The sequence below is a fragment of the Elgaria multicarinata genome, chromosome 21, assembly GCF_023053635.1.
Source record: "Elgaria multicarinata webbii isolate HBS135686 ecotype San Diego chromosome 21, rElgMul1.1.pri, whole genome shotgun sequence".
Taxonomy (NCBI): Eukaryota; Metazoa; Chordata; class Lepidosauria; order Squamata; family Anguidae; genus Elgaria; species Elgaria multicarinata.
The window spans coordinates 3,692,517-3,719,911 of NC_086191.1; the positions used below are offsets into that span (position 1 = coordinate 3,692,517).

Sequence of the window (27,395 nt, forward strand, 5' to 3'; positions counted from 1 at the left end):
GCGGGACGTTACTCAGAATTCCTCCTCTCTGTAATCAATGGTGAAGAAGTCCGTGCAGAAACGGGCCAGGAAGATGCTAAAGTTCAGAGCTGGGCGGAAAGAAGAGCGTTCAATCAGTCTTGCTAATTCAAACGGTTCCTTTCCCCTAATTAATGAGGTGGGGTTCCTAAAGTCTTCCACGCAAGCTGAGCCCATCAAAGCTCAGTTTTTATTAGCTATACGTCTCATCCTGAGCCTTTTCTTCTGGCACGAAGCGATCAAAAGCATCCATTTGGACCTCAAGTTGGAGAAGCCTCACTTGTAACTACTCTTGAGGATCAGCTAGACAAGGTATTTACAGCAGGGTCTATTGCTAGCTGTAGACTGGCATGGGTTTCTTACTCCCGAAACGGATCACTGCTTAAATGAAGTTGCTTCATTTCATGAAAGGAAGAAAAACAAGGGTTGGTTTTGAGTGGGAAAGGACTGAGCCTAGTTCTGTCACTGAAAACCAGTTCCTGGCCTGAGCATAGGCTCAGAGGCAATCCTGTTCCTTAATTCTAAGCATACATCAAGCCTGTCCTTTTGCGTCTGGCTCCGGTCGTTGATCATTGGGGGGGGGGGTTTGGGGGGGGAGGGAACCAAATTGGATGTTACAAGCCTAAGGTTTGCCATCCCTCGTTTGAAAAATGTGGTCTGTGTCGAACCTCTGTTAAACAGGTATCCTAGCTTGGCTACAAGGCTGAGCTATGAATCAGGAAGCACGTGTTTCAAGTCTCGCGTTGGGGCCAAAGGAGAAAGGACATCTCAGGGAGGTATTAAAGCCCAGCGTATTTTGAGTTTGAAAGACTTGTGCAGGCAACAGACACGGACAAGAAGCCAGATTACAGCTGAACATCAGGAAAAACTTCCTGACTGTTAGAGCAGTACGACAGTGGAACCAGTGACTGATGGAGGTGGTGGTCTCTCCCACACTAGAGGCCTTCAAGGTGCAGCCATCTGTCAGGGATGCTTTAGGGTGGATTCCTGCATTGAGCAGGGGGTTGGACTCGATGGCCTTATGGGCCCCTTCCAACTCTACTATTCTATGATTCTATTTCTGCTTTCAAACTAACACGAGTCCAGCAGAGGTTGGTGGCTCCGTTGCCAGTGGGGCAGCGGATCCGCTCCGGGTTTCAGTCAGAACTCTAAAGGAGCTCTCCAAGTTACAGCATCCATGTCAGTGGGGTAGTGAATCCTGCATCTTGGAGAACTGCTTTAAAGTTCTGACTGAAACCCGGAGTGGATTCACCGACCCACTGACAATGGAACCACCAGCGTCTGCTCCTAGAATCCCTCATTGCAACTTGCTTCAGAACATGGGGGAATGCTATTCCGTTTAAACTATGGTTTGTTACCAAGCCAGGATCGTAGACCATGGTTTGAGTTCCCCCGGGGTTTAGTAAATTCAAAAGTGCCAGTGTGGTGTAGTGTGGCTAGAGTGGGAGTCAGGAGGTCCGGGTTCGAGTCCCCACTCAGCCATGGAAACCCATTGGGTGACTTTGGGCCGGTCACAGACTCTCAGGCCATCCTACCTCACAGGGAGGTTGTTGTGAGGATAAAATGGAGAGGAGGACGAGGATTATGTACCTCGCCTTGGGTTCCTTGGAGGGAAAAAGGGCAGGATATAAATGCAATAATAAAATAAAAGTGGACGTCAAAAGCTTCCAATCTCCTTGCAACCAGGCCAGAAGAGGAAAAGGGTTGCAGGAAAATCTCTTCCTCATTCCTACACTAAAACCATGGTTTAGCATCGTATTCACACACACACACAGCCCACTTTTTGTGTGTGTTGTAGGTGTGTGAAAAGGGGCAGGAAGGAGACCATATTTAGCTTCAGGGAATGCACACCTGGGCCAAGATCGTGCATTTGTTTTTTTTAAATAAAAACAGTTGGGAACCCTTGCGGCCCATTTTGCCTATTTAAAAAACAAGCTAAAAACAAATATGCAAGATCTCTCTCTTTTTTTTTAGAGGTATTGGTCCATATTTCTGTTTCCGAAAATACAAATCTAAGGGAACCAATTTTGAGAAACAGCTGTATATGTTACAATCCCCGGTGTGTGTGTTTTTGGTTTTAACAAGGGAAAAATGCATTGTGAGGTTTTCATGACCACCCAGTACTTCCTCCTCCAAATCGCTCGAGTTGGAAAAATTTCAAGCCTGAAGGAAAAAACAAGGTTGTTAGTCTCTGGGAATGAACAATGTGAAATTGGCCCTAAGCTGGGAGAAGCAGCCTAGGGCCAACATTTCTAACAGGGGATGTTAGAAAGTTGTGTACCTGCTGTGAAGGGAGAGGTAAAAGCTGGTTTTTATGTTTCCCGTAGGAATGTAGAGAGGGAGGCATTTTTCTCCCTCTCTCAAAATATAGAACCCAGCAGGGTCGTCCCATGAAGCTGATGGGTGGGAGATCCAGGACAAATTAGAGGAAGGACTTCTTCATACAGTACGGAATTAAACTATGGAACTCACTACCAGAAGATGTAGTGATGGCCACCAATCTGGATGGCTTCAAAAGGGGGTTGGATAAATTCCTGGAGGCAAAGGCTGTCCATGGCTACCAGCTCTGATGGTTGTGTGCTATCTCCAGTATTCGAGGCAATAAGCCTGTGTGCACCAGTTGCTGGGGAACATGGGCGGGAGGGTGCTGTTGCACCATGTCCTGCTTGTTCATCCCTGGCCGATGGCTGGTTGGCCACTGTGTGAACCGAGTGCTGGACTAGATGGACCCTTGGTCTGATCCAGCATCAGGGCACTTCTGATGTTCTAAGGCTGAGGTAGAGAACTTTCAACTCACGAGGACGGGAAGTGTAAGAGATGGACGAAGAAAAAGAACTTCCTACCTGGTGCATATGAGCTGGTTTCCAGGGGCGAGATCTCACAAAACAAAACAAAAATCTATGTAGAATATGTAAGTGCACAGTGAATCCCTGGGCAAGTAAACTGCTTTAGATCACGCAGCCATTAAGGGTGAAATCCAATGCATGTTTAGACTGGTGTGTGTGTGTGTGTGAGGGAGTCCTACCGCTCCCAGTATGCCCAGCTAGACTTTCTGTCTCAGCGTGCATTGGGTTATGCCCTAACTCTCTCAAGGGAATGCAGCGGTCGAAGGATTTTGAGCCCATCCTAAGGCCCTATATTTTGCCTCCCTTATGTGAGAGGAGCCGGCCAGCCGGCCTCTCTTCACCGCCGACCTTCACAGCTCACCGAGAGACGTCAGAGCGATGCACATCAGGATGTTGTCCTCCGCTTGCAAGGTGTAGATGGTTGCCAGCAGGGCCCAGTAAAAACTGATCACGTGCGAGAACTGTGGAAACCCAACAGAAGAAGAGCGGAAGTGATTTGCCTCTAATGACAACGAGAGAAACAGATCGGGAGTGGGGAAGGTCTCATCAAGTGTCTGGTGAGGTTTTTCTTCTGCCCAGAATCCGGTCCTAAACCGGAGCTGGGATTTTTGCCCACGTGGGTTCTTTCACCTGGGACTAACTCGAAATCAGCCTCCAATAACAGTTCGTTGGAACTGGCAGAACTTCTCTTGTGGCACAGTCTGGTTTCATGATGACTGAACCCCAAAAGAGAGACTTGTTGGGGGACATTTAACAAAGCACACAGAACCCATAGCTTGTTTTGGGGCAGTTTGCTAACAACCCTACAACAAGTCACCCTCGCCGGTTTGGATGACAAGCTGCAGGCACCACAACCCGACGTAGCTTAAATAAAACCAGCTGCGTCAATTGTGCGAACCAGGTCTCTGTGTCTATATAACTTGGGCTAAACGCCACTCTGCCGAGTTTGGATTTGCAATGATGAACGCAGACACAAATCCCTGTTTCACCAGTTTGGATCCTTCCGCCCCCTTAACCCACCCTGGTATCTTCCGGACGTGTTGGATTGCAGCTCCCATCATCTGGGGGATTCTGGGAGTTGTAGTCCAACCCCTCTGGAGGACCCCAAGCTGGAGAAGCCTCACTTGTAACTACTCTTGAAGATCAGCTAGACAAGATATTTACAGCAGGGTCTATTGCTAGCTGTAGATTGGCATGGGTTTCTTACTCCCGAAATGGAGCACTGCTTAAATGAAGTTGCTTCATTTCATGAAGGGAAGAAAAACAAGGGTTGATTTTTAGTGGGAAAGGATTGAGCCTAGTTCTGTCACTGAAAACCAGTTCCTGGCCTGAGCATAGGCTCAGAGGCAATCCTGTTCCTTAATTCTAAGCATGCATCAATCCTGTCCTTCTTTTGCATCTGGCTCTGGTCGTTGATCATTGGGATTTGGGGGGGAAAAACCAAATTGGATGTTACAAGCTAGGGTGACCATATTTGGGAAACCAAAAAAGAGGACACCTAGTGTGTGTGTGGGGAAGCAGCTTTCTGAGTCCTGCAGAAAGTACGTTATTCCCCCACCACCTTAAAGAACTCGATTGGAGTGGAGGAGGGGAAAGGATTTCATTCTGCACCATCACCATCCACTCCAATTGGGGCCTTTTCTATAATGTCCACGAATGACCCACTTTCCCCTTTAAGACCTCAATTGGAGCTCGGGGTGGGGGAATGATGTGCCTCAAGAAAGCATGTCATTCCCTCCTGCCATGCTAATGGCAGCCTTAAAGAGGAAGGTGTGTCATTCCAGGACATTATTGAAAATTATAGAAAATCCCCCCTGACACCATGGAAAGAACAAAAACCAGGACAAATCCGGGGAAATCCTGACAGTTGGTCACCCTATTACAAGCCTAAGGTTTGCCATCCCTCGTTTGAAAAATGTGGTCTGTGTCTAACCTCTGTTAAACAGGTATCTTAGCTTGGCTACAAGACTGAGCTATGAATCAGGAAGCACGTGTTTCAAGTCTCACGTCTGGGCCGAAGGAGAGATGACATCCCAGGGAGGTGTGCTAAGAACAACATATTAAAGCCCAGCGTGTTTTGAGTTTGAAAGACTTGTGCGTGCAACAGGCATGAGATAATGGGCTCCAGTTACAGAAAGCCAGATTCCAGCTGGACATCAGGAAAAACTTCCTGACTGTTAGAGCAGTACGATAAAACAACAGGAAAAACTTCCTGATTATTAGAGCGGTATGACAGTGGAACCAATGACCTAGGGAGGTTGTGGGCTCTCCCACACTGGAGGCCTTTAAGAGGCAGCTGGACAACCATCTGTCAGGTGTACTGTAAGGTGGATTCCTGCATTGAGCAGGGGGTTGGACTCGATGGCCTTAGAGGCTCCTTCCAACTCTACCATTCTATGATCTCTCCATGGGCCAGCTCAAACAATGTTTCCTGCCTCCTGATGGGAATGGAATCTGAAGAGTCTTGAAATTTAAAATGCATCGGGCCTTTTGAGTTTTCTTTTGCTCGTCTGCTCCACTCCTTTCTCCAAATTCCAATGGCTTGATAGCTTCCCACGTTTTGTGCAGGTTTTCCCTTCCATTCGAAGCTCTTTCTAAACCTTCAGAGAAACATTTCAACCTTTTTGAATGGAAGGGTGGAAACTCTGCACAAATACAAGGGTAAAATAAAATCGTCCTACCCTTCTGACTTGGGCCCTGCTCTAACTCTTTGGCTTTCGACCTGCCCAACGCTGGAATGCTTTTCTGAGTGCTTTTCCGAAATGGAATTCTGCCCTCCAGCTGAAAGAGATTCCTCACCCTTGTCCTATGGCCACAATCCCCAGGGGAGCTTCTCCCGCACAAGCTGTTTTGGCATGAATGGCTTGCAAGGTATGGGAAGGGGGATTGAGCCCTTTACCAATAGCGTTACGGTAAAATGGAAGCTCATGAGATCTCCCCTTTGGGAGACGAGGAAGTGGTACAGGTCACCAACGAGAACGCCCGTGTGAATGATGAACAGAAGCAAGGAGCCGATGGTGAAGATAACTTTGTTTGGGAAGGTGATCGTAACAAAGGGATCCTTCCAGCTCATCCTCTGTGCGGCTGGTGGCTTCGTGGGTTTGGGAGAGGTTTGAGGGAGGAGGCACCCGCTTCTGGAGGAGACCGATCTTGCAAAACGGCTGTCAACCAACCCAACCTCTGGCATGAAGAGAGATGGTTCCTGAGCCAATGAAGTCACAAGCATCCAAAGGTTCTAGAAGACTGGGAGATTTGCTGTCCCCGCTCAAAGCAACAGGGCGTTCTTGTGAACTGCCCTGGGGAAATTGAAGCATGGTATGGAAGGGCTTAACGATAAATGAGCTAGCCCTGGAAAAGCCAGTGGTGTCTTTTTGGGAAAAGCCACTTCCAGGATGAGGAGAGATGGACAACTGACAGAGAAACCTGAAAATGCCCCTGTTGAAGCCCCTCAATTTAATGTGAATAAATTGCTCAAACACACACTCCTGACACTTTCCCTCTAGCCCTCACCGTCATGCCTCTAAAAACAGAGAGGCACAGAAAGCCTGCAGACTTTGATCTCTTGGCTCCTTATCTGCCAGGGTTACGCATTACTTTTTCAAAAGACACGTCTGCTGGTGTTTAGAATCATAGAATAGCAGAGTTGGAAGGGGCCCACAAGGCCATCGAGTCCAACCCCCTGCTCAATGCAGGAATCCACCCTAAAGCATCCCTGACAGATGGTTGTCCAGCTGCCTCTTGAAGGCCTTTTGTGTGGGACAGCCCGTAACCTCCCAGGTTCCATTGTGATACCGCTCTAACAGTGAGGATGTTTTTCCTGATGTCCAGCCAGAATCTTGCTTCCTTTAACTTGAGCCCGTTATTCCGTGTCCTGCACTCTGGGAGGATCGAGAAGAGATCCTGGCCCTCCTCTGTTTGACAACTTTTCAAGTATTTGAAGAGTGCTCTCATGTCTCCCCTCAATCTTCTCTTCTCCAGGCTAAACATGCTCAGTTCTTTCAGTCTCTCTTCATAGGGCTTTGTTTCCAGACCCCTGATCATCCTGTTGGCACTCTTAGATTTTGGGATAGCCTCCCCAACACACATGCACACACTGATCCTAGCAACCAGGCTGAGCAACATAGACTTCGAGGCGCATCGTGTCATCTATTTACCATCGAAAGCCCTCTGACCAGGGATTTCTGAAGGGTCAGAGCATCCTCTGGAATTCCTGTCTCTCCTTGAGGTGCTTATCAAAGAACAGAATGCAACGTTTTGTACCGGCCATAGGCTGCCAAAATATGGCATTGTTTATGCAAGAATGGGTTTCTGTTTATGGAACATGTATGGGACTTGTGATCAGTCACGGGAGGGAGGAGGGAAAAGTATGACTTCATCAGAGCAACTTTGATGCGTATAAAAGAAGGCTGGTGTGGATGATGGGGAGGGAGTTTTCGCCATCGGTTTGTACGGGGTGAGAGCTTTCTCCTATGCGCATAGTTAATAAAGAGTCTCTGTGTCTGGACCGGTTGTGAAGTCGTTCCTTCCCTATCAGGTTAGAGGAATTTCCCTAACACACCCTTACAAAGTACAAAGATGGAATGATTACTGACGTCAGAGACTGACAAATTCCCAACCCTCCAGGTGGCTGGTCTTAAGCCTTATTTCCCAGCAAATCAAGCCTCATATTCAAAAGCACACAATGCAGAGAAAACTGCCATCTTGTCACTGGTCTATTTACAACCGTATTTTTTTTTCTTAATAAAGGACACGTTCCGCCCGTGTTGATCCATGCATCTCAATGCAATTGAAACTGATTTGTGTTTACAGTCATCTGAGAAACTGGCATGTTATCCCATATTGTTATTTTGCCATCCAGTATTTTTAGTCACCGCGCCTGTGTCTTCAAGGCAACCCTGTGCATTCACAAGGTTTGCAGGATGAGCCTTGTAGTCACATAAGAAAGGGTCCCAATTTGGTTTACCTTTGCCATTGACTCTGTAAGGTTCCATCTCCCCAGATAAAACGAAGACATTTCCCTATACTATGCATACTGGACATTGCCAAAACATGTTTAAAAGAAGCATCAATTGTATTGTGCCGCCAGCAGTTAGACAAATTAGACAATTCCTTATTAAAGAGATGTTGTGGTTTCCAATAGACATGAAACAAAAGTTTTTGGTTTCCAATAGACATGAAACAAAAGTTTTTGCTGAATAAGATGTAGCCTAAGATCCAAAGCGACACTCCACCAATTGAGCATTTTGGGGTGGTTCCCACAGGATGGTTTCAAGTTCCTAAATGTGCCCAACAGTCCAAAAAGGTCAGCAGCCTTTGTAATACACCAAAGTGTGTTAGGTCTATAGCTGTGTGGTGCAGTGGTTATGGACTCGGTCTCCATGAAGTTCATTGGGTGACCTTGGGCCAATCATTGACTCTCAGCCTAATCTACTTCACAGGGTTGTTGTGAGGATAAGATGGCGAATAGGATAATTTAAGCTGCTTGGGTTCCTCCCAAGAGGGGAAAAGGCAAGAAATAATAACAACTTGGCAAAGCCTGTCACGTCCGTCTAGAATAGGGTGACCACATGAAAAAGAGGACAGGGCTCCTGTATCTTTAACAGTTGTATTGAAAAGGGAATTTCAACAGGTGTCATTTGTATATATGGAGAACCTGGTGCAATTCCCTCTTCATCACAACAGTTAAAGCTGCAGGAGCTATACTAGAGTGATGAGATTTAAAAGAGGGCAGGGCTCCTGCAGCTTTAACTGTTGTGATGTTGCACCAGGTTCTCCATATACACAAATGACAGCTGCTGAAATTCCCTTTTCAATACAACTGTTAAAGATACAGGAGCCCTGTCCTCCTTTTCATAGGGTCACCCTACAGAGTCTAGAAAATGACCATCACCATGAGTGAAAAAATTAATAATAATGATGATGATGATGATGATGATGATAATAATAATAATACGGTGCTTTTAACCTGTTGGTTGTTTTATTATGGTTTTAATTTTTGTGAACCGCCCAGAGAGCTTCGGCTATTGAGCGGTATAAAAATGTAATTAATTAATTAAAATAATAATAATAATAATAATAATAATAATAATAATAATAATAATAATAATAATACAGTGCTTTTAACCTGTTGGTTGTTTTATTATGGTTTTAATTTTTGTGAACCACCCAGAGATCTTCGGCTATTGGGCGGTATAAAAATGTAATTAATTAATTAAAATAATAATAATAATAATAATAATAATAATAATAATAATAATAATAATAATAATAATAATAATATAGACCACTGGGAGAAAGCCCCACTGAACTCAATGGGGCATACTTAAGAGTATTTCACTGTAAGGCTGCAACCCTACTCCCACTTACTGCAGAGTAAGCCCCGTTAAATCCAGGGGGGCTTACTTCTGAGTAACAAGCCTAGGGTTGCTTTAGGAAAAGTCCTGCATTTCTACAGCCACTCCAAGGAGGGCGCTCTAGGACGTCCTGCAAACCCAAGGAACGGCCGCTCTAGGACGTCGCCGGCGACCAGGAATGCCTTCAACAAAACTTTATTGTTCCCGGAAGTGGCTCGGGCCAGCAGGGGGCGGAGTGGTTTCCATAGAGACAGGCCGTCCGTGCTGGACCCGGTTTCAACAAAACTTTATTGTTCCCGGAAGTGATTGTTTCCCGTTCCTCTCCGTTCTCTCGCTGCGCCCGTTTCCTTCTCCCGGCGGCGGCGGCGGCGGCGGCGGCAGGGCGGCCTCATGTCTGCGCCTCAGGCCGAGCGGGGCCCGGAGCCGCCGGGCGGGAAGCGCAGGCCGCACGGGATGCTGAAGCTCTACTACGGGCTGCCGGACCCGACGGCGGAGGCCTCGGCGGGCCCGGCCCGGGGGGAGCAGGGCGGCCCCACCGACATCAACGGGGCCCACTTCGACCCGGAGGTCTTCCTCAACAAGGTGAGGGGGGCGGGGGCACGCCCCCTAGCAACGCCCCGCCCTTTGAGGGGTCTCCATGGCAACCTGTCACCAGGGGCCCCTCCCCACATCTTCCCCCCCCCGGGGGGGGCTGTATAGCAGCTGCCCCACTCCCCCTCTCCCCATTGGCGGCATTGCCCGATTTTTATTTTCCAAAGATTTTGCAGCATGGAAAGAGTGTCTCTGAGCATGAGCAGAGTGCCCTTCTGGTTTTCTTGTGTGTGTGTGTGTGTGGGTTCTTTGGCTTCTTTTGTACCTAAGGGGGTAGGCTGATGCTGTGTATGTATGTTATACTTACTGTTGTTCCCTGCCTCAATCAGGATGGAGAGGCGGGTAAGAAATAAGTTTATTATTATTATTATTGATTTTAAGTGGAGTGTCTCTGAGCATGAGCAGAACGCTCGGCCCTAGAAAGCAGCTCACATGCACAAAACAGACCGAATGAAAGGTCTGTTTTGTAAAATGATACGTTTCTGTTCTCTCTGACCAAACTATTTACTATTCCCTCCCCCTTCCTTTGCCCACCTTTGTATCTGTTTCAGGATCATAGAATCATAGAATAGCAGAGTTGGAAGGGGCCTCTAAGGCCATCTAGTCCAACCCCCTGCTCAATGCAGGAATCCACCCTAAAGCATCCCTGACAGATGGTTGTCCAGCTGCCTCTTGAATGACTCTAGTGTGGGAGAGCCCACAACCTCCCTAGGTAACTGGTTCCATTGTCGCACTGCTCTAACAGTCAGGAAGTTTTTCCTGATGTTTTGTCGTACTGCTCTTACAGTCAGGAAGTTTTTCCTGATGTCCAGCTGGAATCTGGCTTCTTGTAACTTGAGCCCATTATTCCGTGTCCTGCACTCTGGGATGATCGAGAAGATCATCAAACTTCATGCATCCGATGCCTTTTGAACTGAAGACCAAAGGGGAACGGGGAGCATGGGTTCTGCCGCCAGCCAGGGCCTGCCTCTCACCGCCTCTCTCTCTCTCTCTCTCTCTCCTGGGTGCCAGCTGCGGAAGGAATGCCCCCTGGCTCAGCTGATGGACTGCGAGACCGACATGGTGAAGCAGATCCGAGCCCTGGACAGCGATATGCAAACGCTGGTCTACGAAAACTACAACAAATTCATCTCTGCCACAGGTAATAATCGTAGGCGCGGTGGGTGGGTGGCTTCGGTCTGTTGCGCCGTTGAGTGTGGGACGCTGCTAGGAATTCACTTCTAAAAGACTTGGGAGGTTTATTTTTGAGTGCTGTGCCCCCCCCCCCCCATCATTTATATAGAAGAGTCCTGCTGGATCAGACCTAAGTCCACCTTTTCTAAGGCTTCCTCAGTTCTTGTTTTACTCAGCATCTTGTTTTCACTGGTAGATGCTTTTTGGAAGCTAAGGAGCAGGCCACAAAAGTAAGAGAGATCTCTGGTTGTTCGTCTCTCCCTCCCTGCCAGGCATATAGATCATTTAAATCAGTGGTTCTCAACCTGTGGGTCGGGACCCCTTTGGGGGTCGAATGACCCTTTCACAGGGGTCGCCTAAGACCATCGGAAAACACATATTTCCGATGGTCTTAGGAAACTGTATTGACTGAACTATGTCATGTATCATCTTTTGCATTATTAAAGCTATTGTTATGTATTATTTTCATTAGCAAACCATCCCATGACAATGGATCGTGTAGAGAAGAACGAAAATAATTTTATGGTTGGGGGTCACCACAACATGAGGAACTGTATTAAAGGGTCGCGGCATTAGGAAGGTTGAGAACCACTGATTTAAATGAATTATTGTGGTTGCTAAAGGCAAGGGGGGGTGAGGCTTGCCTGAGGTCATTCATGAGAAGCTCAGGGCGGCCCTCCTGACTTCGCCGTGGCTCCCTTTCCCCTCCCGCTCCCCAGACACAATCCGCAAGATGAAGAACGACTTCAAGAAGATGGAGGATGAGATGGACTGCCTGGCAGCCAACATGGCCGTGATTACGGAGTTCAGCGCCAGCATCAGCAGCACCTTGCAGGATCAGCACGAGCAGATCACCAAGCTGTCGGGTAGGTGTGTGCTCGTGGGACCTGATGCCAAGGTGGCCGGCGAAGGGGAAGGTGGCCGTAGTTCGGCGACAGGACGTCAGCTACTTGTGCTGGAAACTCCCGGTCCAATTTCGTTTTCATTTGTTTCGCGTCTGTGCTGCCCGAGAGCCAAAGCTCACAAAAATTACAACCCAACATAAAGCATAATAACAGCATACTAAAAGCTACTTCTTCACACAGCGCAGAGTTAAACTATGGAACTCCCTGCCACTAGATGTAGTGATGGCCACCAATCTGGATGGCTTTAAAAGGGGGTTGGATAAATTCCTGGAGGCGAAGGCTATCAAAGGCTACCAGCCCTGATGGTTGTGTGCTATCTGCAGTATTCAAGGCAGTAAGCCTGTGTGCACCAGTTGCTGAGGAACATGGGTGGGAAGGTGCTGTTGCACCATGTCCTGCTTGTTGGTCCCTGGCCGATGGCTGGTTGGCCACTGTGTGAATGTAGTGCTGGACTAGACGGACCCTTGGTCTGATCCAGCATCAGGGCTCTTCTGATGTTCTTTTGTTCTTATGATATGAAATCTTTAACGAAATTCAAAAACAGCTAAAAAAAAATCCACCCATTTCCAATAAGGTACTAGGACCCGATAAAAACAGCTGTCATGAAAAGCCCCCCTCAAACGTCTGGGTGTAGAGGAAAGTCTCGGCCCGGCTCAGAAAGGATGAGAATGTTGGCGCCTGGCGGACCTCGCTGGGAAGAGCGTTCTACAACAGGGTGGGGCCACCACTGAGAAGGCCTTCTCTCTTGTCCTCAGAGGGAGCACTTGAACGAGGGCTTCAGGTCTTGATGGGGAGCAGCTCCAGGGGTGGGGTGAGGGGAATCTTCAAGCGCCAGAACCTCCCGCCTGCCCTGCTCTGACCGCGCTCGTCTGCCCATGCCAGGTGTCCACGCGCTCCTACGCAAGCTGCAGTTCCTTTTCGAACTCCCGGCCCGCCTGACCAAGTGCGTGGAGCTGGCGGCCTACGGGCAGGCCGTCCGCTACTACAGCAAAGCCCGCTCCATCCTTCACCAGTACCAGCACATGCCTTCCTTCCGGGGCATCCAGGACGACTGCCAGAAGATCATGGCTGACCTCGCTCAAAGGCTGCGCGAGAAGTTCAGGTAAAGGCAACAGGAGCGCCGGTTGGTTGGTTTATTTATTTATTGCATTTACATACCGCCCCATAGCCGAAGCTCTCTGGGCGGTTTACAAAAGTTAAAAGCAGTAAACATTAAAAACAAATATACAAAGTTTAAAAACATAAAAAGCATGAAAACAACAGTATCCTTCTAAAAACAGCTGTTTTGGGGTCCGTTTAAAAGCAAACAAATGTTGTTAAGGGCTGTTAAAATGTCTAGGAGAAGAGAAAGATCTTGACCTGGCGCCGAAAAGATAACCACGTTGGCGCCAGGCGAGCCTCGTTGGGGAGCACGTTCCAGAATTGGGGGGCCACCGCTGAAAAGGCCCTCTCCCTTAATTCACAACGCTGTTTGCCTCAGCGTTATAAATTAAGTTGCGCTTTAGGGTTATTGTGAGTTGAAGCAACGGGGGCTGTGAACCAGAAGAGAGCAAATAATAATAATAATAAATTTCTTACACGTTTCTCTGTTTGGATCGAGGCATGGAACAACAGTAGGTATAAAATACATGAAATACCGATTAAAAATATAGTATACATTGTTAAAACATCCTAAAAACATACTGAATAAGCATGGCCAGCCTGCGGTTCTCTTCCACGTATTTATATTGGACGCCTAGAAACGTAACCCTCATGGCTTCCTCTCAAAGAAGCCTGTAGTTCAATGACCCCCCTCAAAGGCAAGAGGGAATGATTCCTGAGAGCCGCTCTGCAATTTCCATCAATAGTCAGGAAAGATGGGTGTTGTAGTCCAACAGGATCCAGGAGCCCAAGTTTTGGAAAAGCTGGGTCAGGGGGTCAGGCTGGGACCACGAGTGCTGGGTTTAAATCAGCCATGAAGCTCTCTGGGTGACCTTGCAGCAGTCGCTATGGCTGGATTCACACATCACGCTAACCCACGGTAGGTGGCAAGCTACCTAGATAGGTGGTTATGCTCTAACAGCCTCCTGTCGGATGATCAGGCAAACAAGCTACATGGAGTAGTTCATTTCCCCCCTCCTCCTGTCATTCTCCTGCTCAAACAAGCAAGTATCCCAGCCTCCTTTGTGGCAGGAGAGTGTTCAGAGGAAGGCAACCAGGATGATCAGGGGTCTGGAAACAATGAAGAGAGGCTGAAAGAACTGGGCATGTTTAGCCTGGAGAAGAGAAGACTGAGGGAAATCATAATAGCACTCTTCAAATACTTACAAGGTTGTCACACAGAGGAGGGCCAGGATCTCTTCTCGATCCTCCCAGAGTGCAGGACACGGAATAACGGGCTCAAGTTAAAGGAAGCCAGATTCCGGCTGGACATCAGGAAAAACTTCCTGACTGTTAGAGCGGTACGACAATGGAACCAGTGACCTAGGGAGATTGTGGGCTCTCCCACACTAGAGGCCTTCAAGAGGCAGCTGGATAGCCCTCTGTCAGGGATGCTTTGAGGTGGATTCCTGCATTGAGCAGGGGGTTGGACTTGATGGCCTTAGAGGACCCCTCCAACTCTACTATTCTGATTCTAGGAATACAGATTGCTTGGGAGGAGCGGAGTGGCGGCTGTTTTTTTTGGCCACTCTTGCCGAGCAGCTCTGTAAGCGATCTCCGTAACCCACGCTGTGCAGCAGATCAAGACGCTAACCCACCATAGGGTAAAATCACCCTTCCTGCAGATTGTGGATTCCCGGGATGGGATATTTGGGAGAAGTAACCCACCATGGCGGGGAGAGGGGAACGTCCCACAGACAACACGCTAACCCATTGTGGGCTGTTCCGGAAAATCCTGACTTAGTGTGCTGTGCGAACGCGGTCTATTTATCAGCCTGGCCTAGCTCACAGGCTTGTATTGAGGACAAAATTGTATCTGTTGTTCAGGCGTGGTTTCTTTGGTGGAAGAGCTGGGTCAAAATGGGAGAGGCGGTAGCAATGAAGCCCATTTTACGTATGAGGTTAAAGCCTTAAGACGACCTCCTCCTCCTCCTGTCTCCCCAGGGATGGGGGCTCCGGTGCCAAAGACTTGGCCGAGTGCGTGGAGCTGCTGTTGCAGCTGGGCGAGCCGGCCGAGGAGCTGTGTGACGAGTTCCTCTCCCACGCCCGCTGCCGCCTGGAGGCCGAGCTGCAAGGCCTGGAAGCCGAGCTGGGCGAGGGGCAGCAGCTGAGCCCGGCCGGCGACATCCTGGAGTTCACCGACCGCGGCTGCAACAGCTTCGTCAGCAACATGTGCCTGGTCATCGCCTCGTACCACGAGCTCTTCATCAACCGGGAAGGCGCCCAGGGGATCGGCCGCATGGCCCACGACAAGCTGGTGGCCTTCGTGGACGGCCTGATGGGGCGCTACTTCGGCCTGGTGGAGCGGCGCATCCAGCTGGAAAAGGGCGTGGGAGACAACTCCCTGCTGGTGCGGGCCCTGGACCGCTTCCACCGGCGGCTCCAGGCCTTGGCCAAGCTCCTGCCGGCCTCGCGAGCGGCCGCCGAGGGCACGGAGATCGTGGTGCGGGCGGCCAAGGAGCGCATCCGCCAGTACCTCCAGGCCCTGCAGAGCTTCTACGTGGACTGCCTGACGGACGTGCGCCAGTCGCTGGCCGCCCCCCGCCTCGTGGGCAAGGACAGCCCCAACCTGGCGGAACTGCTGGGCACCATCTCGGCCTCCATCCTCAACCAGATCAAGTCGGTGCTCACCTACGTCCACCTGTTCACGGCCAAGGACATCACTTTCTCGAACAAGCCTTATTTCAAGGTAGAGAGCGGGCCCGTTCGGACGGCGCGCTTAAGCCACGGTTAGACCGCTCACCCTTTTGCAGCAAGTGGTTAGTGAGTGTGTTTAAACCGCGGTTATATTGCCACCGTGGTTAGGAACGGTTCACAGGACACGCTAAGCCATAATGGGCCTGTTCAGACGACACGTCAGGCTCTGGTTAGCGAAACTGGGGTTCTCTGGGGTTAGCACTAACCACAGGCCGTGTAGTCACACACAACACTTTAAGCCACGGTTAGAGCCGCTGACCCTCTAAAAACCCCACCGTGGAGTTCTGAAACCAGCATTGAGAAACGTGTTGTCTGAACTGAGCCAATATGTCTCCAGGCTTCCGCTATGACGTGGCTGATGTGCCTTTGCTTCCCCCCCAGGGCGAGTTCTGCAGCCAGGGCGTCCGCGAAGGCCTCATCGTCAGCTTCATCAAATCGATCTGCCAGACGGCGCGGCAGTTCTGCGAGAGCACGGGCGACAAGGGCGGGTCCACGCCCCCAGCGCTGCTGCTGCTCCTTTCTCGCCTTTGCCTGGATTACGAGACCTCCACCATCAGCTACATCCTCACACTGACCGATGAGCAGTTCCTGGTGCAGGTATAAGTTGTCCTCCCTACATGTCAGACCCCGTGAGGGCGCATGTCAGCGGAGCAGCGACGTTGCGCACCGCTCCTTAGTCTCCTTTGCTGCGCATGCGGGCGGCTCCTCTGCTTTCTAGTTGTGGCACAACGGGAGCTGGGTGGTTCACGTGCGAACGTGCGCGATGACTTTTGGCTTTTTCCGGCCCTAGGATCCTCCAGCTTCGTGTGCTAAGTGTAGATGCTGTAATTCCATGAAGTTATGACATCTGGCCCTTGCCTCTGAAGTTAGGGAAAGCGCTGTGGGAGGGGATGGGTCCCAATTAGTAGGGATGTGCCCCGCTTCTCTTCGGTTCAGAGAAGCAGGAGCGAGGCGGCCTAATTCGCCTCCGGAAAAGGCGGAGGCGAAGAGAGTCGGGGGGGCTGCGGATCGAGGCGAAGAGGATCGCCTCAATCCAGAGCTTCGCCTGCAGGTAAGTGGGGGGGAGGGGGACTCATCTGGTGCTGCCGGTGGTGCCAGGTAAGGGAGCAGGGAGGAGGGACACTTACCTTCCTCCGTCGCGGGCTTCAATTGAGGCCCCGGTTGAAGCCGGAAGTGAAGGCCAAGGCCTCTTCCGGCTTCAACTGAGGCCTCAATTGAAGCCCGCGACGGAGGAAGGTAAGGGGGGCGGGGTGGGGGGGTAGCTTATCTTGCGCCACCCCCGTCCGTATAGTGACGGCGGCGAAGCCGGATCTCGCTCCGCAGAGCGGAGTGGGAGACGAGAGGGGCGGCGCGTAAAGAGGAGCGGGCCCGATCCGGATTTTCCAGATCGGGCCACGAAGCGGATTGGGGGGGTCCGTGCACACCCCTACCAATTAGGATGTGAGCCAGGAATGGATCCCGAGTTCGAATCACCTTCCTGTAGAGAACCCAAGTCATCCTTTTGCGTCTCTCCGCCCCCCCCGCCCCCCCCCCGCCCCCGGTTTCTATATTCCAGCAACTCCAACAGCCACGAGGGATTCAACGGTATCGTTTGGGTTGGGATTCTTGCGCCTGCCCGATTCCTGAGCCGTCAAAGCCAATCAGAATCAGAAATGCAGAATCAGAAACGCAACACAAAAGCCGTTTCCCCCCCCCCCCCCTTGTTCATTTCAGACATCCGTTGTTATTCACCCAAAAATCAAAAAAAGGGGGGGGAACCCTAAGCATTACGCAATCTCCATAAAGAGCTTAATTTTTTTTTTTTAAAGCCAATAATATGGCAGAAGCAAGAATTGTACACGTTGTACCGTTTGTGCAATCTCCGTGCCGGACAAAGAGCTTCTTGGGTTTCCTCATTGCAGTATTCATGCGTTATGAAAAGGGACGTTGCGTGACATCGAGCGATGCTCATTTCCTTCTCCTCAGCTTGGGGGGAAACCCAGGGAAATGCCCCAAACGGCTCGCCCCAGTCTCCTGAAGGGCTGCTTCTCGGTGGTGAAGCACCCTGGAAGGGTCCAAGATGAAGATGGGGCTCCTTTCCTCCTGCCCCCCCCCCCCCAAGTCTGAATTCTTCAAAGCTGGGTGTTGTTGTGTCTGGAGGAACCCTGAAGTATTATTATTATTCATTTATTTATTCATTTATTACATTTATATACCACCTGATAGCCGAAGCTTTCTGGGTGGTTTCCAAAGGTTAAAAACAGTGAACGTTAAAAACGAACGTACAAAATATGAAAGCATAAAAACACAAACAAAACAGACAATATCCATTTAAAACTGGAGAATTAACATTGTGCACTTAAACATGTCCTGGCTTAATTTAGCCAGCTCTATCCAGAGGCTAAGAATGCCATCTTTAGGCATGTTCAAACATGCATAAGATTGTGCCCTGAATGCATTAACTCTGCGTATGAAGCTAGTCCTTAACGCTATCGACTGCATCAATCTATTATTATTATTATTATTATTTATATAGCACCATCAATGTACATGGTGCTGTACAGAGTAAAACAGTAAATAGCAAGACTCTGCCGCTTCCAGTAAAACCTCACTGTTTTGAACTTTCCCCGCTGCCTCTCCACCAACCCGTCTTTTAAAAAAACAAATAAGCTAATTTTGTTGCTGTTGTGGTTATTTTTGCACTTCTCCAAATGTGGTTCAAAGAGGCATGCAAATCTCAGACCATCCCAAAACCAGCGAAACAGCTTTGATACAATTGAATCCGAACTGTTGTAGCAGAGTAGTTGATTCTCAGGAAGCCGCTAAGAATTCTTTGGATGACACAGCCTCTCTCTCTCTGCCTTCCCTGCTTCCCCCTATTTTGAGAAATAGTGATAGGGCTGGCCTACCTTAAAGGATCGTTGTAAAGATGACTAATGCATGTGAAGCCCTCTGAAGTGCATTGTAACATTGGCTCAGTTCAGACAACACGTTAGTCAACTCAGTGCGAAAACTCCACTCAATGGTTGAGTTTTTAGGGGGTGCGCCCCACACAACATGTTCTAACTCCACCGTTGTGTGACTGTGGGCGACCGTGGAGTTGAGTTTGATTGACAGTTCCTCCGTCCTCTCTCCTCCCCCAGTCCTTCCAATGGTATCCCATCAGCCATTGCTGCAAAAAACCAATCCCGGCAGCTCTCCTAGAGCAGCACTTGCTCCTTTCGCCGCTCTTGCCAGAAGACTCTGTAGAAGGTGGGAAAAGTGAGCTCCACATGACACGCAACACAACGGTTGTGCAGGAACTCTCCTCTGCATAGTGTGGATATTCTGCATGGAGTGTTTTCCCAAAAAAACTCCACTGTTGCATGGCGTTTTCCCGCCAGACAACACATTTCTCAACGGTGGCGTAAAAAAATCCACTGCGCAGTCCTGAAACCACTGTTGAGAAACGCGTTGTCCGAACTGGGCCGTTGCCAGGTGTCGCCCCCGTCATCCGGGCCCTCTTGCTGGTTCCTCATCCTGACTTGGCTTTCCGCCAGGACCACTCTCCTGTGACCCCCGTCACCGGGCTGTGCGGCGAGGCCCGTGAGGCCGCCCAGAAGCTGCTGAATCACTACGTGAAGGTGCAGGGCTTGATCATCTCGCAGATGTTGCGCAAGAGCGTGGAGACGCGGGACTGGATCGCCACCATCGAGCCGCGCAATGTCCGTGCCGTCATGAAGCGCGTGGTGGAGGACGCCACGTCTATTGACGTGCAGGTGAGCACGGAAGGGGGCCGGGATGCCAAGCCCCGAGGCCGCAACGGAGTCTTTTCACCTTTCCTGTAACTGAAGGTGTCCGCTAGGGGGCAGGGGGCACCCCGTGCAGGAGAGCACTTGAGGTTCTGCGTCCCTGAAGGTGTCGGGGCTTGGCTTGGCTTGGAAACCTCCCCCCCCCCCCCCCGGCTCCAAACCCAGGTATGCTCAGTGGTGAAATGAGGCGCCTCTTTCAAGCTCTCTTGGAAAGGACTTCTAATGTCAGATCTTTCTCTCTGCTAAAAAGCGTCTGAGCTGGAAACAGGTTTTGTTGTGCATCTATTTCATACACTTTGAATCATAGCATAGTAGAGTTGGAAGGATCCTATAAGGCCATCGACTCCAACCCCCTGCTCAGTGCAGGAATCCACCTTAAAGCATCCCTGACAGCCTTAGAATGCCTCTAGTGGGAGAGTGAGTGTGCTGCCTCTGAGCTTGTACAGAGTCCCATCCTCTAGCCCCTGAGGGATCACAGCCAAGCCATGTTTCCGGGGTCAGGGAGTGATGCTTCCAGGAAGCTCCGAGCTGTAGCAGCTGCCTTTTTAGAACTGGGTGTGGGCCCAGTTTCCTCTCCAACCAGACGGAGCTGCACCTCCCTTGTCGTGCGAATAACCCCGCTTCCTCCCCAACATCGTCTCCTCGTGCAGGTCGGGCTTCTGTACGAGGAAGGGGTGCGGAAAGCCCAGAGCAGTGACTCCAGCAAAAGAACTTTCTCGGTGTACAGCAGCTCCCGGCAGCACAGCCGCTACGCGCCCAGCTACACGCCCAGGTGAGCTGGGCTGGATTCCCATTTCGGAGAAGCTCTTGGGGGCCGCATTCCAGGGGTGGGTGGGGCGGAAGGCCAAAGGGGGCGGGACCAAATGTACCGGCACATCTAAAGATCTTGCTTTGCCAGAACCTAAGGCGTTTCAACCTTCGAGAACACGTGAAAAACTGCACAAAGGCCAGGAAAACCTGAAACCATTGGTGGTTGGGAAGAAGGTTGGTGAAAGTGAGGCGCCAACTTTAGTTTGCATACTTTTGCCTTGGGGAAAGTTCCTAGAGATTAGACTCTTCAGGTGGGAAGAGATGTGTATTGCTTAAATAAAGCTTTGTGGATTACTAGCAGGCCTCGTCATTCTCTCCCAAGAAGGCAGGAGGCTTTTGAGAAACACGACACTTCTGCCTTTTGGGACTTAGACAATTGTCCTTTCATGGAGAATGGAAAGCCTTTTCCCAAGACGAGGCGGCTTCTGATGGGACGCCAGCCGGGCTGACTTTCTCTCGCCTTCCTTTAGCTCCGCCCGTTTTAGTCTGCGGCGTACTCTAGGATCAGCTAACCTCTCCGTGCTCTCTCCTTCAGAAGAATATTGTCTTCCCACTGACTGTGTATTGTTTGGCCTTGAGGAGATAAGCTCTGGAGAAGATTCACCCCCAGCTGGTGAAGAGCTTGGAAGAGCTTTCTTCCCCCGTGGTATAGTCTAGCATGTTTCTGACGCCGTCTCCTCTACTTCAGAGTCTGATTCTGATGTATCCTCTGAAACACCTTCTTCCAAACTACGCGGAGCAGGGCTAGACGTGACAAAAAGGGAGGGTCCCGACTTATAAGAGCTTTTTTACCTGGGTCTCGAGGATTTGATCCTGAGTTGCGCAGGCAGCCGAGCGAGAGGCTCTGTTCCATCCTAACCCTAATCTGTTCTCCCTTGCACCCCAGTGCCCCCATGGATACCAACTTGCTGAGCAATATCCAAAAGCTGTTCTCAGAGCGCATCGATATCTTCAGTCCTGTGGAGTTCAACAAGGTGAGGATGACAAAAAAGGACCCTTAAAGTTCACCTCCGTTACGCTTCCCAAGACCGGGCGGGGACTCAAGAGTTCATGTGTTGGGGAGGGGGCGTTCTCTGACAGGGTCTGAATCTTGGCGAGACAGGAGCTATTAGGAAGAGAGGTTCATAGAATCATAGAATAGTAGAGTTGGAAGGGGCCTACAAGGCCATCGAGTCCAACCCCCTGCTCAGTGCAGGAATCCAACTTCAAGCATCCCTGACAGATGGCTCTCCAGCTGCCTCTTGAAGGCCTCTAGTGTGGGAGAGCCCAGCACCTCCCTAGGTAACTGGTTCCATTGTCGTACTGCTCTGACAGTCAGGAATCTTTTCCTGATGTCCAGCTGGAATCTGGCTTCCTGTAACTTGAGCCCATTATTCTGTGTCCTGCACTCTGGGAGTGCACACTTATGATTGGTCACTCAGAGAGGTTTGCGCGTCCTTTACATGACGTCATCAACTTCCAGGACATCTCCCGCACTTTCCCCCTTTATCCCACTTTCAAAAAGATCGGAAATGAGTTGAAATAAAAATCAAGGCATAGCAGCAGCATGTAGTGCCAGCGTAGCACTATAATACAGCCACTAGATGGCAGTGTTTCATTGAACATATAGATCATTGCGAAGAAGGGAAGTTTTCCATTCCAAATCATGTGTTCACTTGTAAACCCAGAAAGACTCCGGAAGAAGAAAGCCCGTTAAAGGCCTGGAGGGGTGTGTGTTGCTTAATGTAGAGAAGCTCTTAGCTTTGCTGCCTTTTGGAATCTTCATTTTCCTCCTCCTCCACCACGCAGGTCTCCGTGCTGACCGGCATCATCAAAATCAGCCTGAAGACTTTCTTGGAGTGCGTCCGCCTGCGCACCTTCGGCCGCTTCGGCCTCCAGCAGATCCAGGTGGACTGCTACTACCTGCAGCTCTACCTGTGGCGCTTCGTCTCTGACGAGAACCTGGTGCATTTCTTGCTGGACGAGATCGTGGGCAGCACAGCCCACCGGTGCCTTGACCCCGTGCCCATGGAGCAGAGCGTCATCGAGGTCATCTGCGAGCGCGGATAGTACAAGGAGAGTGGTGCGGTCCGGGGACACATACATGGACACTGTCTCACTCCCGCATGTACGCCACGCCGGGCGGGCAGAGGGGACGGAGGAGGCCCTGCAGAAACCCTCCGCAGCCAAGACCTCAAAACTTGGCAGTCGGCTTGAGATGAATAAAGAATAACTTAATCCCACGGTGTCTTTAATATTCTGCATGAATTATTGCAAAGCGCCCTTGTTCCGCTGCAATTTGGAAAGCCCCTGCCCTCTTTGAAATCTGGTCACTCTAGCATAGCTCCTGCAGCTTTAACTGTTGTGATGAAGAGGGGATTTCACCAGGTGCTGCAGGCATACCCAGGACACCTGCTGAAATCCCCTTTTCTAGGCACCTATTAAAGATGCAGGAGCCCTGCCCTCTTTTGCAGCTGGTCACTCTAGTATAGCTCCTGCAGCTTTAACTGTTGTGATGAAGAGGGGATTTCACCAGGTGCTGCAGGCATACCCATGACACCTGCTGAAATTCCCTTTTCAATGCAACTGTTAAAGATACAGGAGCCCTGTCCTCCTTTCCATAGGGTCACCCCAGTTTTACCATACCCTCGGGTTGTTCAAGCGGTGGCACGCGGCTTGAGGAGGGTTTGTGTGCATCAAGGCCTAGTGTCATGACAAATACCCTGTCCCAGATTTTGAAATCAAATGTTTGACTGGGTGAGTGGGTTGTGTGTATGTGTAGGGACAGACACACACACAAAATTTTGCAACGTCTTTCCTTTTCTTCATGACAACGCTTGTTTTTAATCTCTCTCTTCTCTAGAAATGGCATCCCAAATACCTGAATGGCACATTTGGCCACACTAGAGGCCTTCAAAAAGCAGCTGGTTGGCCACCTGTCAGGGATGCTGTAGGGTGGATTCCTGCATTGAGCAGGGGGTTGGACTGGATGGCCTTGTAGGCCCCTTCCCACTCTGCTATTCTATGATTCTATGATCTCCCCTATGAGGGAAGGTTACAACAGCTGGGATTGTTTAGGAAGCTGAGGGGAGACATGGTAGAGGTGTACAAAATTAGGGCTGGTGTGGAGAATGTGGACAGGGAGACATTTTTCTCACTCTCCCATAATACTAGAACCCAATGGGGTCATCCCATGAAGTTGGTTGGTGGGAGATTCCGGATAAATACAAGGAAGGACTTCTTCACACAGCGCAGAGTTAAACTCTGGAACTCACTACCACAAGATGCATTGATGGCCGCCCATTTGGATGGCTTTAAAAGGGGATTGGATAAATTCCTGGAGGAGAAAGCTATCAACGGCTACTAGCCTTGATGGCCATGTGTTACCTCCAGTATCAGAGGCAGTAAGCCTGTGTGCACCAGTTGCTGGGGAACATGGGCGGGAGGGTGCTATTGCACCATGTCCTGCCTTGTTCATCCCTGGTGGGCCCCTGTGTGAACAGAGTGCTGGACTAGATGGACCCTTGGTCTGATCCAGCATCAGGGTTCTTCTGATGTTCTTAACTCTGGGTAAAATGAAACCAAATCAGTGGCTTATTTTTGCATGATTCCTTCTCTTGCAATGATTCAGCTTTTCAAATGAGGCGCAGAAGAGAGGGATCAAGTAATTCTTTAACTTAATGCCTTGTCCTAGGCCAGGCAAATTGTCTACCAAGCCCTGTGTTTTTTATTCTGCTCTCCAGGGTCTCGGACGGAGAAAACAATTTCCTATCCCCTGCCCCACAACTAAACCTGGGACGTTCATGCAACGTCTATTCTCCACCATGCTGCAGTTGTGGATCACAAGCTGAATATGAGCCAACAGCATGATGCAGCTGCAAAAAAAGCAAATGCTATTTTGAGCTGAATTAATAGAAGTATAGCTACCAAATTGCACGAGGTCCTGGTTTCCCTCCATTCAGCATGAGTTAGGCCATATCTTGAATATTGCGTCCAGTTCTGGGCACCACACTTCAAGAAGGACGCAGACAAGCTGGAGCGTGTTCAGAGGAGGGCAACCAGGATGTCTGGAAACAAAGCCCTATGAGGTGAGGCTGAAAGAACTGGGCATGTTTAGCCTAGAGAAGAGAAGATTGAGGGGAGACACGATAGCACTCTTCAAATACTTGAAAGGTTGTCACACAGAGGAGGGCCAGGATCTCTTCTCGGTCCTCCCAGAGTGCAGGACACAGAATAACGGGCTCAAGTTAAAGGAAGCCTGATTCCGGCTGGACATCAGGAAAAGCTTCCTGACTGTTAGAGCAGTACAACAATGGAACCCAAGAACTAGGGAGGTTGTGGGCTCTCCCACACTAAAGATGCAACTGGACAGCCATCAGGGATGCTTGAAGGTGGATTCCTGCACTGAGCAGGGGTTGGGCTCGATGGCCTTAGAGGCCCCTTCCAACTCTACTATTCTAGAAGCCCAAATAATATTTTCCTCTGGGGCCCGCTCTGCTTGGATTGGGCCCTCCTTGGGCACAAAGCCAAAGTTGAGAGGCCTTTGCACCTGGTCATGTTATTGTCACTTTCCTTTCGTTCATAGCTGGCTGGCCCGACCAGGATCATCTGCCCTCCCCTCCCACAGTGGTGTTGAAATTCTGCCGTGTGCCTTGTGCCATTGCAGCGGCTGGTTGGGTAATGCCGTGAGCAGGAATTCCTGCTGTGTCACAGGTGCTGGGGACATTCTGTCTCTTCGGCCTCTTCTATCCCCGAGAAGAATCCATCTCAGGCCATGATGCACGCAGGGGTGATGGGTAGCAGGGTTATGTCTGGAAGCAGACACTATGGGACCAGGTATGAGATGGTACTGACATTTTCAGGACTAGTAGAGCACATGATTTGTGTGCATGAATTCCCCCGTTCAGGCTGCAGCATATCCAGCTAAGGGTGCAATCCTATGCAGATTTAGACCGAAAAAAGGCCTACAGCTCCCAGCATGCCTTTTTGTAGGCCTTTTTCCTGTCTAAACCTGCATAGGATTGTGCCTTAAAATCCTGTAATTACTATACTTCCATTAAAGCTTTTAATGTAATTTAGGTTGACCCTATGTTGGAAAGGAGGACCGGGCTCCTGTATCTTCAACAGTTGCATAGAAAAGGGAATTTCAGCAGGTGTCTTTTGTATGCAGGCAGCACCTGGTGAAATCCCCTCTTCTCCACCATACTTAAAGCTGCAGGAGCCCTGCCCACTTGACCAGATACAAAAGAGGTGCAGGGCTCCTGCAGCTTTAACTGTGGTGATGAAGAGGGGATTCCATGCATACAAAGGACACCTGCTACCCTTTTCTATGCAACTGTTAAAGTTAAGGAGCCCGGTCGTCCTTTTCATAGGGTCATCCTATGTAATTGTCACAGCCTGTACTTTTTGAATTTCATTTCTTCCTATGACGCTTTTTACAATTTACCCACAACTATCTCTCTCTCTCTCTCTCTCTCTCTCTCTCTCTCTCTCTCTCTCTCTCTCTGTGTGTGTGTGTGTGTGTGTGTGTGTGTGTACCCACACACATCCTAGTGTTCATTCAATTTATTACATTTCTATACCTCCCAATAACTGATCCGCTCTGGGTGGTTGACAAATATGTAAAACAATTAAAACGCATTATACAAAATCCAAAAAGAAAAACATTTGCATAAAGCCATACAAACAGCTAACACACATGCAGACAACCTATATCTAAGTACAATTTATTAAACAATCACAGACGACACAAGACCTAATTTAAAACTCATCCTATGCTGCTGAATACCTGGGCAAAGAGGGCAGTTTTAGCCTGGCGTGACCACCTCTCAAGGGTGGCTGGGTGCTCAGGTCCTACTTTATTGGTCTCTGGCCGACGGCTGGTTGGCCCCTGTGCGAACGGAGTGCTGGTCTAGATGGACCCTTGGCCTGATCCAGCATCAGGGCTCTTCTCGTGTTCTTATGATTTTAGGATATGGGCAGGTGTAGGTGAGATGTTGTCCAACATTTGAAAGGCTACACACACGCACACACACACACACACACACACACACTTGCTAATTTACTATAGCATTTCATCTGACAAAGTGAACTAAAAGGTTTCTCCCATAGTGAATGTCTTGCCACAAGATTTTGGTTGTTTCTGAGCCGTTCAAAAAATTGCTGCACTCTGCTCTTCACGCTTCTGAGACTGTTCCCTTACAGCTGGACATCAGGAAAAACTTCCTGACTGTTAGAGCAGTGCGACAATGGAATCAGTTACCTATGGAGGTGGTGGGCTCTCCCACACTAGAGGCCTTCAAGAGGCAGCTGGACAAGCATCTGTCGGGGATGCTTTAGGGTGGATTCCTGCCTTGAGCAGGGGGTTGGACTCGATGGCCTTGTAGGCCCCTTCCAACTCTGCTATTCTATGATTCTATGATTCTATGAAATGCCTGCATGTACATAATCCGAAAGAGGAATGCAACAGAAAGTGTAGCACAATCTGTGTGGTTTTTTTCCCCTTCTAGAAAAACATTTGTTCTTGGGAGGCAGGAGTTTTTACAACGCATCATTGCATAAACCCTGTTTTTCCCAAATGTCGCTTGGTGACATTTGGGCAGGATACCTGGTAGCCAAGGGAAATTGCTTTGGAGGCTGAAAATGCAACGTTTAGTAGGGCTTGTTTACCATGTAGGATGACAAAATGCATCAGGAAACGACCGGATACATTTAATAGCTGCTCTAGAGAGGACATTCCAGCAGCTATGTCCTGTGCATTATGCTGTGACAAGGTACATTGCCTGAAATGTCCTCTTTGACCCAATGGTGCAAAAAAAAAAGGGAGCCCTGTTGGCAGTCGAATCCAGTTAGATATTTCGTTTGAGCCATATATCTAAAGTTCTGTTGACCTGGGGAGGCTGGCATGGGCTGGAATGGGAGGAACAAAACAGCTAGAGTTGCTGAAGGGCCCCCGGGCAAGATTTCCCCAGCATTTCCCCATTATGCAATTGTCCACATCACGTTTTTGAGTCAACACTAGCTGTTGACGTGGGCCAGGGAGGGCAAGTTGGCTGCCTGGCAGGCCTTTATAAGGGGCAACAACCGTGCCAACGTGCAAGCAGAAGGGAGGCT

General features: G+C 49.7%; 2 protein-coding genes across 2 annotated transcripts; one reads left to right on the forward strand and one right to left on the reverse strand.

The window, feature by feature from the left end:
- Positions 1-12: 12 nt before the first annotated feature.
- TMEM262 (transmembrane protein 262) lies at positions 13-5,937 on the reverse strand. The gene is made up of 3 exons (XM_063145750.1): positions 5,764-5,937; positions 3,226-3,325; positions 13-89 (listed from the first exon to the last, which is right to left on the reverse strand). The coding sequence occupies exons 1-3, from the start codon at positions 5,935-5,937 to the stop codon at positions 13-15; spliced, it is 351 nt and encodes a 116-aa protein (XP_063001820.1).
- A 3,622-nt stretch (positions 5,938-9,559) lies between these two features.
- Positions 9,560-22,525, forward strand: VPS51 (VPS51 subunit of GARP complex). Its single transcript, XM_063145783.1, has 10 exons — positions 9,560-9,799; positions 10,820-10,949; positions 11,701-11,847; positions 12,769-12,988; positions 14,971-15,715; positions 16,105-16,320; positions 19,242-19,460; positions 20,144-20,265; positions 21,190-21,277; positions 22,092-22,525. Exons 1-10 carry the CDS (start codon positions 9,608-9,610, stop codon positions 22,350-22,352), a joined length of 2,340 nt encoding a protein of 779 aa, XP_063001853.1. The 5' UTR covers positions 9,560-9,607; the 3' UTR covers positions 22,353-22,525.
- Positions 22,526-27,395: the final 4,870 nt, after the last annotated feature.

Excerpts from the sequence above, each read along its gene's own strand:
- VPS51 (XM_063145783.1), top strand. The coding sequence starts at position 9,608 with ATGTCTGCGCCTCAGGCCGAGCGGGGCCCGGAGCCGCCGGGCGGGAAG. Across the intron at positions 16,321-19,241 it reads ATGAGCAGTTCCTGGTGCAG|GACCACTCTCCTGTGACCCC; the intron begins GTATAAGTTGTC and ends GCTTTCCGCCAG. Across the intron at positions 21,278-22,091 it reads GTCCTGTGGAGTTCAACAAG|GTCTCCGTGCTGACCGGCAT; the intron begins GTGAGGATGACA and ends TCCACCACGCAG.
- TMEM262 (XM_063145750.1), bottom strand. The coding sequence starts at position 5,937 with ATGAGCTGGAAGGATCCCTTTGTTACGATCACCTTCCCAAACAAAGTT. Across the intron at positions 3,326-5,763 it reads ATTTTACCGTAACGCTATTG|TTCTCGCACGTGATCAGTTT; the intron begins GTAAAGGGCTCA and ends GGGTTTCCACAG. Across the intron at positions 90-3,225 it reads CATCGCTCTGACGTCTCTCG|CTCTGAACTTTAGCATCTTC; the intron begins GTGAGCTGTGAA and ends CTTTCCGCCCAG.